Source organism: Meles meles, chromosome 15 (genome assembly GCF_922984935.1).
Source record: "Meles meles chromosome 15, mMelMel3.1 paternal haplotype, whole genome shotgun sequence".
NCBI classification, from domain to species: domain Eukaryota; kingdom Metazoa; phylum Chordata; class Mammalia; order Carnivora; family Mustelidae; genus Meles; species Meles meles.
The window spans coordinates 31,353,750-31,369,089 of NC_060080.1; the positions used below are offsets into that span (position 1 = coordinate 31,353,750).

A 15,340-nucleotide genomic window follows, 5' to 3' on the forward strand; every position below is an offset into this window, starting at 1 on the left:
CTTCAGACCAGGGGTTCTCAGCCCTGGCTGCGTACTAGAATCCCTTGGTGCACCCAACGACGGCAGTACAGATGTTCAGGCCCCATTCACAGAGATCCAGATGTAATGCCTGGAGGGGAACCTGGGCATTTTTATTCATTTATTTTGTTAAGCCTCCTCAGGTAAATCTAATGTGCGCCAGGACTGAAAGTTATTGCTTTTGGTGTCCTTAGGACAAAGCTAGAGACTGTGTCCTCTTGCGATGCCTCAGTGCAGGACACCTCAAGGCAGACGAGAATGAAGGCCAAGACCGGGACTTGAAGTCTCTTACTTCATTTTAATAACCAAATTCATTCACTTCTGCACTTCCTCCATCAATCTTGACTGAGTGACAACTGTGTGCTAAGCACGTTCCAGGCACTGGGGCTACAGTGTCAAACGAAACGGCAAGATCTCTGCTCTGAGGGAGCTTCTGGGATAGATAGGTTAGATAGATAGATAAATAAATAAATGTCAGGTAGTGGTAAGCACTAAGGACATTAATTTTGTGTTCTACTCCGGGACATCTTTTAATATGAAATCAAAGTCCTTCCCCTTACCCAGCCTGAAAATCTCTGAGGAAAACAGATGCTTTGTAAAGATGGGTACCACCAGTATTCTGACTTCCCCTACCACTGTGGAAGGCACCTACAACACTGTCACGACAGAGGACAGAGCCCTCTCCGCTATGGCCCAGAAGATAAGAAACCTGCTTTTTCTGTGCACTCATTATTGACATCTCAGCCTCTGATGGACATAAGGAAAATGAATAAAACCTGGTTCAGTACTCATTCTCTGGTTTTGTGGAGAAAGTAAGGAGTTTGGTGATGGTCACAGACCGCTCTGAGAATATGACAAAAGCTATGGTCTCTCCTGATTAAAGCACATATGTATAAGCATATGATTTTGCATATAATTTCAGGGGTTTATGGATCCAGGTTAAGAATGCCTGGTAGAATTCCTAAAAAAACTGACTTCTGGTAAGCAGCAATCATCACCGTGTCTGTATTCTTCTATCCTCCACATAAGTAAACACAGATTCACTGAAAAGAGGAAAAGTGGGTCAGTTGAAAGGTTCAGGGCAGAAGGCCTCATGTCAGAGGATGTAAAACAGGACTGTGTTTTATACAACAGCTGGTAAAGCCAAACATATTCCAGAAATGACACTTTCAATGTTGAAACAGGACAAGGGAGACAAAGTTGCAACACCCTCTGGTGTGTGGCTATAACAGAAAATGAACAAAAACAAACCCACACAGAAACAACTCACCTGAAGAACTCTTCCAGACAAGAAGTTCTGTCTGCAGTAATTGTAACTCGCACGCATTCCTTCTTTCGTACTTAGCTGCCATCCCTAAATTTAGAAGAAAATAAAAGTGAACTGACTCTTCAGTGCCAATTCTGGTCATACACCTCAGCTATTAAGTTGTGTGTGTGTGTGTGTGTGTGTGTGTGTACATACACACATATATATGTATATGTATGTACATATACATATACATAAACTATGTATATGTATATGTATACATAGTTATAGGTATACATAAATATAGTTATATGTTTATATATCTACATATAACTTAATAGCTGAGATGTATGACCAGAATATATATTATATATAATTATATTATATATTTTATTTATATATTATACATAAATATATCATTCCTTTATATAATATTACATATTTTATTATAATATGCAATATATAATTATATATATAATAGCTGAGGTGTATGACCAGAATATATATTATATATATATATATATATATATATATATATATACACACACTTACCTTATATGCTCGTAGAAGAGCCAGATAGTCGCTGTTTGCATATGCAAATTCTAGCTTTTTCTGGTTAGCTTCCTCTTTTTTATCCCAGGGAGACACCTAAATGAGGAAAACCAGGTTTGAAGAGCACATTTTACTGAGGCCTGCCTTTCTTTCTTTCTTGAAGATTTTTTTTTCCTTTTCTTTTTTTTTTTTTTTTCTTTCTTGAAGATTTTATTTTTAAATAATCTCTACACCCAATGTGGGGTTCAAACTTACAACCCCAAGATCAAAAGTTGCATGCTATACAGACTGAGCCAGCCAGGTGCCTCATGATTTTTGAAAAGAATGCCAAGACTATTCAATGGCAAAAGAATAGTCTTTTCAACAAATGGTACTGGGATGCTTGAATAGTCATATGCAAAAGAATGAAGTTGGATTCTTATCTCATGCCATTTACAAAAATTAACTCAAAATAGACCAAAGACCATAATGTAAGAGCAAAAACTATAAGACTCCTATGGGGCATCCAGGTGGCTCAGTTGGTTAAGCATCCTATTCTTGATTTCAGGTCAGGTCACAATCTCAGGGTTGTGAGATCGAGCCCCACGTTGGGCTCCACACTGAGTGTGGAGTCTGCTTAAGATTCTCCCTCTCCCTCTGCTGCTACCCCCTGCTAAAAAATAAGTAAAAAGGAAACTATAAGCCTTAGAAAAAACCATAGGGATAAATGGGATAAATCTTCATAACTTTGGATCTGGCAATGGATTTTTTTTTTGAGTGTAGTTGACACACAGTGTTATATTAGTTTTAGGTATACAACATAGCGATTTGACAAGTCAATAATTGATACATTATGCTATGCTCACCACAAATATAGCTACCACCTGTCATCATACAACACTGTTACAATATCTTTGACTCTAGTCTTTGTGCTGTGCCTTTTATTCCCATGACTTATTCTGTAACTGGAAGCCTGTATCTTCCATTCCCCTTCAGCTATTTTGGCAATGGAGTCTTTTTGGTATTTTGTATTTTTTTTAGGGTTCTTAACTATGACAATGGAAGCTCAAGGAAGAAAAAACTGGATAAACTGGACTTCATCAAAATTAAAAACTTTTGTGTTTCAAAGGACATATTAAGAAAGTGAAAAAGGTAACCCTCGGAATGGGAGAAAATACAATGCAAATCATATTTCTCTCTGACCTGTATCCAGAATATATAAACAACCCTTACAAATCAATAATAAAAACATGAATAACCCAATTAAAAAATGGGCAAAGGATCTGAATAGACATGCCTTGCAAGAAGATATACAAATGGCAAACAGGCAAATGAAAAGTTGTTTACTATCACTAGCCATTAGAGAAACACAAGTCGAAACTACAAATTCACACCACCTAGGATGATTATAGTAAAAAAAAGTCAGATAATAACAAGTGTTGGTGAAGATGGGGAGAAACTGCAACCCTGGTCGAATGTAATATGCAGCTACTCTGGAAAAAGAACTGGAAGTTCTTCAGAAAGTTCAATATAGAGTTACCATTTGATCTAGTAATTTTACTCCTAGATATGTACCCAAGACCAATAAAAACATATGTCTACATTAAAAACTTGTATATTAGTGTTTACCAGCAAAGGTGGAAACAATCCCAAATGTCCATCCAGTGCGGACAGATAAACAATATGGGGCACGTCCATACGAAGGAATATTATTTGGCAAAGAACGAAGTACTGGTTATGCTACAACACAGATGCACCTTGGAAGCATTATGCTAAGTGAAGAATCCAGTCACAAAAGGCCATGTATTATTTTGTTAATATGAAACGTCTGGAAGAGGTAAATCTATGAAGACAGAAAGCGAATGGGTGGTCGCCCAGGGCTACGGTGGATGAGGGATTAGAGGGAGAAAGGGGAACAACTGCTAAGGGGTTTCTTTATGAGGTAATAAAAATGTTCTAAAACTGACCATGATGAGGACCACATAAACTCAAGACTACTGGAGGTATAACTTAAATGGGCAAGTTGTAGTTTAGGAAAGCTGTTAAAAAAAAAAAGGCAGTCCAATGTATTTACTGCCTTTTAAAGTCATGTTGGGGCATTTTTGCTTGCTTGCATTTTCTGATTTTTCTTTAATGAGCAAGGTTGGAGCAGATACAATAAAACGCCCATTTAGGTTCTTTCAGTAAATTGGATCTTCAGTTCTTAATCTTTATTTGAGGCATGGATTTCTTTAAGGATCAGACAAAAGTTAAAGACATTGTGACCTAAGACTTCCCATCTATTGTCCTCACAAGAAAATGTGTGGACAGGCTCACATAACCCTGAAGCCCCCATGGTCCCCTTAGAGACCCGTGGACTCCAGTTTAGATGAATGGTGTTTACTTACAAAAGGAGACTTAAAAGCCAAACTGGCAGCAATGGTGAGGGCAGGATCCAGACAGCGGAAGATAGACCCAAACAGCATCAGTTTGCCGATTCTCACATCCACAGGCAGAGAGGCCAAGTGATACCCTAGGGGGGTCAGCTTTTCATCTGGAGTTAATGCTCCTAAGTCTCGTAATCGTATTTTTGAGGCGCGGAGAGAGTCAGTGTGCGGCGGCTCAATGAGCCGAGAGAACACAGACTGGAGATTGTGAGTGCTAAACATCTCTAAAATTTTAATTCTACAAAAAGAAAACAAAATAGTAATTTGTCCATTTTATTTCTAGAGATGACACAGAGGAGTAAGCTTCTTTCTTGAACAGAAATAGTTGATAATTTCCCAGACATATGCTTTCATAAGCTGACAATGCTAGTTTAAATACATTTTCTTTGTCTTTTTTTTGGGGTGGGGGGAGAGACCAAGGGGGAAGGAGAGAAAGAATCTTAAGCAGACTCTGAGCTGAGCATAGAGCCGAAGTGGGGCTTGATCTTCCCATCCTGAGATCATGACTTAAGCCAAAATCAAGAGTTGGGACACTCAACCGACTGAGCCACCCAGGTGCCCCTGAGCTGTTTTTAAATCATATGTACTATATGATTATATTTTCCCTTTTCATCCTCCCTCATGGGTCATTCAATTTTCAAAGACTTCTCAAATCCCTTCACTCCTCTTCATTTGCACCGTTACTACCTTAGTTCAAGACAACTGCTTGCCCAGCTTCTTAAGACCTGATTGTGGACACTTCAGCGGGGCCTGGGTCTTGTATCCTATCCCTAGTGCTTAGCTCAACCCCTGCAAATGGAAGACTTTCAAAATATACCTGCTGAATAAAAGGAGAGCTATAACATCTTTGTATAAGTAACTCTTTTTTGCTTTGGGTAATTATTTTATGGGCATACTCCCTCAAAGCAGTGCCTGGGTCAGAGGGCATGGATAGTGTGAGTTCTTACATAATGCCAACAACAATTCAACCACCAAATGTTGCCCATCTTCAGTAACACTGAGTTTGATCATTCATTTATTAAATCCCATTTTATGGTATTTGTTCTTCTTTGTTCATCAGGTAAATGAGGGTGTTTTTCAAGTTGTTTTTGTTCACTTCGCCCTGATAATGAGGCTGTAGATTTTTTTTTTTTAACCTTTGATGAGTTAATATTGGTGTTACCCCTAGCAGAAATTTCTTGATCAGTTAGATTACTTTCGTGAGTTACAAATGTATTCCTAAGCTCTACTTTAGGGCCATTCTTTGCAATGTAAGAGACCTTCATGTGCAGAAAGTTACAATGAATGGTACAGATAACACTAAGAGCTCTTCCTTTGCAAATGAGTGAGTTCATCCATGTCCACTCTCAGCAAAATGTTCTAAGAAGAACACACGGGACTTAGGGTGAGAAACATGTGGACCTTCCAGAAACCAGAACATAAAGATCAAGGTGTACCTCAGACACAGCTGCTCCAACGGCACTCTTTGAATCTCTGGAAGCTGCTGCTTTAACAGCTGGTGGTTGAAGTGATGGCTGGTGAATAAGTGGAAGCAGACCCCAGAGGCAACGCGGCCTGCTCGACCTTTCCTCTGCAGAGCATTGGCTTGAGAGACGAAAGTATCTTCTAGGCTCTCCATCCCTTTGCTGGCATCATATCTACAGAGGAAAAGAAAATGGAAAAAGGAACTATTTTATAAAAACATCCTACTGAGCATGGACAGAACAGATGCACCACCTTACATCCACCGAAAGACATGGGTCCTGTGTGTTCTTGGGTATTTCAGTCTGTAGCGGAAGCATACAGCGCGGATTTCAGTGGCATTAGATGTTGGTGAATTACATACAGTTCCTTCCCACAACCTTTTCTTTTTTTCTTTTTTATATTTATTTGACAAATAAAAACTGTATATACTTAAGGTGCACAATATGATGTTTGGACACATACGGGTACACTGTGAAATGGTTACGACGATCAAACTAATGAACACAGCCATCACCACCTAGATCACCTCTTCTTCATTCAAGCACATGGAAAGCATATGAAAAAAAATGAGAGGAAAAAGAACTACTTCCAAGGTAAAACCTGGAAATTTCTACCACATGTGACTCTGAGACTACAGTCCTGGTACAGATCACTCAGATATACCCACAGTTTTCATAAAACATTGTTTTCAAATGGCAATCTGTGTAGCTCAAGAGCATCAGTCATTGCCACATCAGCCTCACCGAGACATCTTTAGCCCTCCTCTTATAGTGCCGAAGGAAAATACCTCTTCTCTTTCATTTTCCCAGAATCGATGACATAGACAACATCGTCGATGGTTATGGATGTCTCCGCAATGTTGGTGGAAATGATGATCTTGGTTACACCCGCAGGGGGTTTTACGAACACCGCCTGCTGCTCTTCACTGGATAAAGATGAATGAAGTGGGTGCACCACACAGCTGAAGGAAAACAGGAGCATATTCAGTGTTCTAGCACACAAGGCTGAAACTGGATTAATGGTGGGTGAATTTCTATTAAAATGAACAACTGGCCTCCGAGTGTCAGCAGTTTCTCTAAAACCGGCCCTCAGGGCCCACCTCCTCTAAATGGGAAGGTTCCTTATGAGCCTTACAAAACGTGTACGCAGGGGCGCCTGGGTGGCTCAGTGGGTTAGGCCACTGCTTTCGGCTCAGGTCGTGATCTCAGGGTCCTGGGATCAAGTCCCACATCAGGCTCTCTGCCTACCTCTCTGCCTACTTGTGATCTCTGTCTGTCAAATAAATAAATAAAAATCTTTTAAAAAAACAAAAAACAAAAAAACAAAACATGGACGCAGGTCTGTGAACTAGAAACCCTCCACCACCTTGGGAAAAACAGGAGTATAACTCAGTAGTATAGTCAAGAGGACTATATAGTTGATATTGTACGAGTAACAAGCCTAGAGCACACTAGCAGCAAAGAATTGTTTTCCTCTGTCTTGAAATCCAGAGAATGGGAGGCAGAGACAGTGACTTATGCTAAGAACTTCCTCCTTGTGCTTCTAGGGAGCGTTCATCTCTTCAGTACTTGTCCCCTTAGATGTGAAAACGCACGTCTGGCTACTGGAAAAGAAGCTGTTACAAATTACTTTTTTCTCAAATGGCAGCATTTCTTTGTTGTTACTTACACTGGCTTCTGCCATCCCCTGTATGTGGCAACTGAAATTACATGCAATTTTGCTGAGTCACTATGCTAAGTGAAGAGAAATATTTTTATTTAATGGAATGGGAATGATCGATTCCCTGGAACAAATCGGTTTGCCTCCTTCCACTGGCATACACAAACATACGCTTGAGGAGAGACACCAGGGTCTAAAGAGCGTGATGGCTATCAGAGACCGTTCTGGTTATTCGTCTTCGCGTGCAACTGCAACAAATGCTTAAGGATCTGGAAAGCAAGGAACTTACCGATGACTGCGTCTGTTGTTGAAAAGAGAATTAGACTGTAGCTGTTCATAGAGCATTTTGATTTCTGCTAGTCCCGGTAAAAATATAAGTATAGCACCTGGGTACATAAAAACAATCAATGTGATAGATGCAGAAAAGGGAAAACTAGTATGGACTATAGAGCTTTTTTTTTTTTTTTTAAGATTTTATTTATTTATTTGACAGAGAGAGATCACAAGTAGGCAGAGAGGCAGGCAGAGAGAGAGAGAGAGACGGAAGCAGGCTCCTGCTGAGTAGAGAGCCCGATGCGGGACTCGATCCCAGGACCCTGAGATCATGACCTGAGCCAAAGGCAGCATATAGAGCTATTTTAAATTAAAAAAATATATAATAATCTGAGATTTTTCCACTGTCAATTTTCTTTGTAAAGTCCCCAAGGATTTAAATGGATAGCAATGTTTTTCATACATTTTCTGACTTAATTCCAAAGTGAATGGGGTATTACTATCTTTCTACAAGAGGAAAAACTGAAGTGCGGAAAAATGTAATACCTTAAGTTATACAAGAATCATGAGCAAAGCTCTTTAAACATAACTTCTTCAGTGCACTGGCTACTGACATTGTTTCTCTAGGAAGAGTTATCCTTCTAATCTTGTAAGACAGGAAGACTCTTCCATTAGTAAATAAAATCCACAAGCATTTTACTGGAAATGAGAAAAAGAAAATATAATTGGCTGGCCACCCTAAAAACCTAAATCCAGATATATGTTGGAGAGGCAGCACAGTAACTAACTGTGCCATGTTAACATTTATGGGCTTTTAAATTTTACGTTAAAGAAAATAAGTATGATAACTAATTATAGGATATTTCTGTGCCAAGAGTGGACACTCAGCAAGTCACCTTCTTTCGTGCTTTATCCCGAGAGGAAATCTTCACTAGCCCCTCCCTTGATCCCACAAATATTTATTGGGTGCCTGTGTCAGCTCTGTGCTAGCTTCAATGAAATATAAACCAAAGGGGCGCCTGGGTGGCTCAGTGGATTAAGCCGCTGCCTTCGGCTCAGGTCGTGATCTCAGGGTCTTGGGATCGAGCCCCGCATCGGGTTCTCTGCTCCGCGGCGAGCCTGCTTCCTCCTCTCTCTCTGTCTGCCTCTCTACCTACTTGTGATCTCTCTCTCTGTCAAATAAATAAATAAAATCTTTAAAAAAAAAAAAAAAGAAAGAAATATAAACCAAAGATCTGCCCACAAGGAACACAGACCTATTATTTATCATAGTTATTTTCCCCACTAAGCAAATAAGGAAACTAAATTATTTTAAAAATGGAACCCGGAAGGAGGCAAAAGATACGTTTGAGGGTTAGTTTCAATACTTCCTAGTATATGAAGCATGTTTACATACATTTTCTCATTTGATTCTCACAACTACCCATTAAGATTATTAGTACCCTCGAAGTGACTCAGTACCTTGGCGAGGCGACAGAGTTAAGAGTGGGGCTTGGACACAAACCTAAGGTTTCGGGCAACAGACCCATGTTTCCTTCCATTACACATTCCATGTTCCTCTCTATTAAAATACCACAAAATTTAAGAGTGGTAAAATTGGCTCAGGTCACCAGCCCCGCAATAGGCTCTGTGCTCCGCAGGAGTCTTGCTTAAGTTTTTCTCTCCCTGCTCTCTCTTTAAAATAAATAATTTTTTTTTTTAGATTTTATTTATTTATTTGAGATGCTCCATGTCACAACCCTGACATCATGATCTGAGCCAAAACTAAAAGTCAGTCGCTTAACTGACAGTGCCACCCAGGTAACCCCATAAATAAATTAAACATTAAAAAAAAGAAAAGGGTGGTAAAATAATCTATATGGATGGGAAAAATTTTTTTGTCATGTTTTTATGTGCTTCCTGATCTGCTCTGCCCTTACAGCTTGGCCACCGGTATTGGGAATACCTTTTTTTTTTTTTTTTTAAATAAAGTAAGCTCTACACTCAACCTGGGGCTTGAACTTAAAACCCCAAGATCAGGGGGCACCTGGGTGGCTCAGTGGGTTAAGCCTCTGCCTTCAGCTCAGGTCATGATCTCAGGGTCCTGGGATCGAGCCCCACATCAGGCTCTCTGCTCAGCGGGGAGCCTGCTTCCTCCTCTCTCTTTGCCTGCCTCTCTGCTTACTCGTGATCTCTCTCTGTCAAATAAATAAATCTTTAAAAAAAAATAATAAAAAATAAAATAAAACCCCAAGATCAAAAATCACATGCTCTACTGACTGAGCCAGCCAGCAGCCCCTATATCAGGGATATCTTTAATATTCACAAATCTATCAGAGTCCAGACTCACTACATTTATTCTGATAGATTACAATCACCTTTTCCTTTGGGATGAAACAAGACATCCAGCCCAGTGACAATGCATTAGCCAACACTGACTACTTGCCAAGGGGTAACAAACAGGGCACTTCAATCCCTTCATGTGGCTCCTATGTGTCTACAGAAAATATCATGTAATGACTACGGTCTAAGCAGAGGAAGGCGTCCATTCCCACTTCCTCAAGGCACTACGTAGTGAGCGCATGACGGAACTGTTTGATCAACTTACGATCCCCCAACAATGGCTGCATCTATTCACGCAACGAATATTTACTCTGTACCTAAATATTCCAGCTGCCGTCCTGGGCTCTGAGGAACACAGTGGTGCACCATAAATCCTTATTCTTAAGGAGTCTGCGTTCTACTGAAGGAAACTGTCAGTAAGTAGAACTATAATTCTGGGTATTGTGAAGTGCTATAATGAAAATGAAAATCACTTTTGGGTATCCTGACGGTGTAAGGGGTGGGAGTGAGAAAACAGATAGGGTGGTCAGAGAAGACTTCCCTGAAGAGAAGCTATATGACAGAACCTGAGTGATGGGAAGGATTCAGTTATGAGATTTGAGGGATAAAGGACTACAAGTGAGGTTAAGAAGGCCACTGGGATGGGAAGACAGTGAGTAAGGGGGAAGTAGTGATTGCTCTGGGTCACACAGCAGCAGCAGTAACAGTGAGCACAGCAATAATAATGACGACGCATGTTATAAATATAGTGTTACCATTATTAGGTAGTATCTACTGGGCATTAACTATATGCCAGGCACTATACTAAGTGCTTTGCATATGGTTTCTTTCTTTTTATTTTTTTATTTTTATTTTATTTTAAAGTCTGACAAGACTTCTTCTTCTTTTTTTTTTAATATTTTATTTATTTGACAGAGAGAAATCACAACTAGGCAGAGAGGCAGGCAGAGAGAAGCAGAGGAAGCAGGTTCCCTGCGGAGCAGAGAGCCTGATGCGGGGCTTGATGCGGGGTTTGATCCCAGGACCCTGAGATCATGACCTGAGCCGAAGGCAGAGGCTTTAACCCACTGAGCCACCCAGGTGCCCCGGTTTCTTTCTTACTTCTTAAAAAAGATTTTATTTTTAAGTAATCTCTACACCCAACATGTGGCTCAAACTCAGAGTCCTGAGATCAGGAATCACATGCTCCACTGACTTAGACGGCCAGGCGCCACCTATATACGGTTTCTTTTAATCCTAAAAACAGCTATATGTCAGAGGAATTATGATTCTCTTCATTTCACAGATCAGGAAATTGAGGCAGAGCAAGGATAAGGACTTTATCTGAGACTAAACATTTCTGAGTAGCAGAGCTGGAAGTTCATCTGACTCCAAACCCAGTTCTACTAACCCCTCTTGCCCTGTGACCTCCACGTCTGGAGTCTTTATGGACTTCAAACACTCATCACTAGACTCCCATTTAGCCTGGGGCTCAGTGTTTACCATATGGATCACCCAGGCCTTCTTTTCAGCTTTCTGCCTTTTGGACTTTGTATTATTAACATCTTTTTGTTCAGCGGGAACCAAAAGAGTGCAGAACAAAAAAGAGTGGGTGGAGGCACCTGGGTGGCTCAGTCAGTTTCGGCCCAGGTCAAGATCCCAGGGTGCTGGGATCAGGTCCCACATCCGGCTCCTTGCTCAGCAGGGAGCCTGCTTCTCTCTCTGCCTCTTCCTGCCACTCTGTCTGCTTGTGCACTCTCTCTCTCTCTCTGACAAATAAATAAATAAAATCTTAAAAAAAAAAAGGAGTGGGTGAACCTCAAAAAGTAAAAGGTAAAACTCCCCCTGAAAAGCCTAATAACCAATGTTACAAGCAACTGGGGGTGGAAAAGTGAGAATGGGGGTTGGGGGAGGGCTCCAGGCAAGGAGGCTGCCTCCACAGCACACACTTATCTCAGTGAGAGAACTGCTTTCTCTTTTGGCCATCTACACACAAAGGAAGACAAGATGAGTTTACCTGGAGGGTAGGAATGCTTTCCATCTACAATCCACTCTAACAAGGCCTCTATTAATTCGAGATTAACCTTTTCGAAATCCATGATGGACATTGTTTTGATGACTGATTTGCTAACGCCTGAAAGAAAGGTAAAAATCAGAAGGATAATTATACCTTATTAAGCAATGTTGCCTGTGAATTCGGTGAATCTCTTGATTTAATGACACAGATATTGTTCACATTTATGCACTGAAATGAGTTGTTTTCTTCCAGTCTCTCAAAAAAAATGCATGCTTGCTAGGAGCACTTTTTGCTTGAACAGTGACTCAAAGAACAGGCACCTGACCCTGCCGGAAAGGCCCAGATGGGCCACGTTTTCCTTTCTTCCTTCCCCTCTTTAATCTGTCACACAATTATTATTTTTTTTTAAACTTTTTTTTTTTTTAAAGATTTTGTTTATTTTATTTATTTGACAGAGAGAAATCACAAGAGAGGCAGGCAGAGAGAGAGGAAGGGAAGCAGACTCTCCGCTGAGCAGAGAGCCCGATGCGGGACTCGATCCCAGGACCCTGAGATCATGACCTGAGCTGAAGGCAGCGGCTTAACCCACTGAGCCACCCAGGCGCCCTGTCACACAATTATTGACAATTTAAATCCTAGAAACAAAATTCAAATATCAAATACACTTTGGAAAGCCCTTCCAGATTCAACCAAGTCATGAGTCAGATCAGACGGAAGTCCAGGTAACAGTGATCCAGGGAAATCGATGGACAAAGACCACGGCTTTCACAAACATCCTCGCCACAGTGACTCTTAACCTTTAGGATCCTTTGAAAAAAGAACAAAAGTGCTGGATCTTCCCGAAAAATACATGTGATTTTAATGGCTTCACCAACAACCCCTGAAGTCTAGTCATAGACTTTCAGGTTAGGGTCTCCAGTCTTCTCCTAATGTATCTGAGGCCCTAGTGAAAGATGTAGTTCTTTGGGCTGTACTGTGCACCTAAGCTCTCTTGAAAACAAATAGCACAGTCTTGGGGAGACTAACTCCTCAAAGACCGCTGGCGTTTCTTCTCAGGGCCTATTAATAGCCCATCGCCCTGAATATAGTCTAACTGGGACAAAACAGCTGCAGGTGATATGAAGGAAAGGAAGCTTCCTATATTATGCTGAAAAGTTTGAAGAGGGGCAGAAGAAGTTTTAAATAATGTTGTTCTGGTAGTGTGAACCCTACATTGGTCAAACATGAAAAGAGGTGGGACGCCTGGGTGGTTCAGTCGGTTAAGGGGCTGCCTTCTGCTCATGTCATGATCCTGAAGTAATGGGATCGAGTCCTACATTGGGCTCCTTGCTCAGCAGGGAGCCTGCTCCTCCCTCTCCCTGTTCTGCCTGTTCTGACTGCCGCTCCCCCAGCTTGTGTTCTCTCTTTTTGACAAATAAAACCTTAAAAACAAAAAAAAAACTGAAAAAAAAAAGGCAACCCAAAAAGTACAAAAAGAAAGGATGTGGTTGGGTGTGGAGGGCAGAGAAGGAATCATTTTTATATGTCAAGATTCCAAAAGCAGACTTTTCAAAAAGGAGAAAGGATTAGCTACCAGAGAAAAAGAGAAGTGAAAATAATTTTTTAAGAACTTTTTAATAGTTTGGCAGTTTTTGCTAATCAATTATACACTTAAAAGGACTGAGTATTATTATTTAACTAGAAAAAGTTTTAAAAATTGAGCTCAGAAACATTATTTAATTTTCTGAAAAGTGAGAGAGCCTTGAGATCAACTAGATCTGGTCTTTTTGATACAGGGAAAGGGAGAAGCCCACCACCACACAGAAGCTAGTGGTAGAGCCAGGTTTCTTGACCCCAAATATTCCATCCTCCTCCTTCAGAAAGAAGTTCTCAGAAGTACTTTTTGAACTTTGGTAACCTGTGTGCTTGAAATTAGGCCTGGCTTAGATCCAGGCCTGGCTTAGATCCAGGCATAATTTTTGCTTTATTTATTTTAAAAGATTTAATTTATGGGGCACCTGGGTGGCTCAGTGGGTGAAAGCCTCTGCCTTTGGCTCAGGTCATGATCTCAGGGTCCTGGGATCGAGCCCCGCATGGGGCTCTCTGCTTGTCAGGGAGCCTGCTTCCTCCTCTCTCTCTGCCTGCCTCTCTGCCTACTTGTGATCTTTGTCTGTCAAATAAATAAATAAAATCTTTAAAAAAAAAAGCGACATTTATAAAAAAAAAAAGATTTAATTTATTTATTTTAGAGATAGAGAGCACAAGGTGGGGGAGGGACAGAGGGAGAGGGAAAGAGAATCTCAAGCAGCCTCCACGCTGAGCATAGAGCCCAACATGAGACTCAATCTCACAACCCTGAGATCATGACCTGAGCTGAAATCAGGAGTTGGATACTTAACAGACTGAGTTACTCAGGCGCCCCATCCTGTCATTATTTTTGAAGAAAATTCTGAAGTTTATGAAATAATTCTGAAATAATTTAATAGAATAGGAAATGGGAATTATCAGCTGGTGTGATGTATAGAAAGAATACAAACTTTTGACTCAGACATATTTTAACTAGAATCACAAATGTGCACTCACTAGCTGGGCATTGTGCTGTGGATTTGTATTATCTCATTTAATTCCCTAAACAACTCCATTTTATTGCTAAGGAAACAGGTATGGAGACGGCAAAGAACTCGCTCAAGGAACTCTGCGCGAGCGAGTGAGTTGAACCCGGCTCTATCCGTTGCAAGTTCATGCTCTCAACCTTACTTCTCAGGATGTTGGGAAGGTTAAGTGAAATAATGTTTAGGAGCTACTCACATCTTCCTAAATGGCAAAATAACAGCTAATTCCCTAATTCCTGGATGATTGCCATTCCCTATGCAGGACTGGGAATACAGTCTTCAGAGGAAGGAAAAAAAGGAACACTCACTTGTCTCTTCTCCCATAGAAGCAGTAACAGGGGGTTAGAGGCTCTTACTCCTTGAAAGGTAAATACATTTCCCCCCTCAAAAAAAAGGCTAAGAGGAATTGGGGTGGCAGCCCAGGGAAAAGAGCAGGAAGGGCAGCTGAGACCTATCTCTAGTGTAGGCTTTAGGGAAGAAAACAGAAGTAGCAACCTTGGGGTTTCTATGTGTTCAGCCCAACTTATATGTACAGAAGACTATCCAGGAACAAAGAACAGTAGGTCGGGTCTGGCACCTAACAGGAGGAAGAAGGAGCACCTAACAACATACAAACAAATGCTCAGCATAGGGTGCCCCACAAAGTCCACAAGTAACACTAAAACTAGTGGATGAAATTTTGAGGCTATTATAGGATATTTAAATAGCCTCAAACATCTTTCCACAAATGACTTACTAACTATAAATGGAACAAACAGTAACTACACACACAAGACACCTAGCTGACATCATAACCAAGTGATCAAAAATAATA

General features: G+C 40.7%; 1 protein-coding gene across 1 annotated transcript in view; it reads right to left on the reverse strand.

Moving 5' to 3' along the window:
* Window positions 1-15,340, reverse strand: part of DHX57 (DExH-box helicase 57) — a 58,044-nt gene that overhangs the window by 14,777 nt on the left and 27,927 nt on the right. The window contains exons 13-19 of the mRNA XM_045978892.1: window positions 11,936-12,052; window positions 7,634-7,730; window positions 6,473-6,646; window positions 5,658-5,858; window positions 4,183-4,459; window positions 1,817-1,912; window positions 1,289-1,372 (exon numbers count right to left, since the gene is read on the reverse strand). Coding sequence (XP_045834848.1) covers window positions 1,289-1,372; window positions 1,817-1,912; window positions 4,183-4,459; window positions 5,658-5,858; window positions 6,473-6,646; window positions 7,634-7,730; window positions 11,936-12,052 — 1,046 coding nt within the window. The remainder of the gene's footprint in view (window positions 1-1,288; window positions 1,373-1,816; window positions 1,913-4,182; window positions 4,460-5,657; window positions 5,859-6,472; window positions 6,647-7,633; window positions 7,731-11,935; window positions 12,053-15,340) is intronic.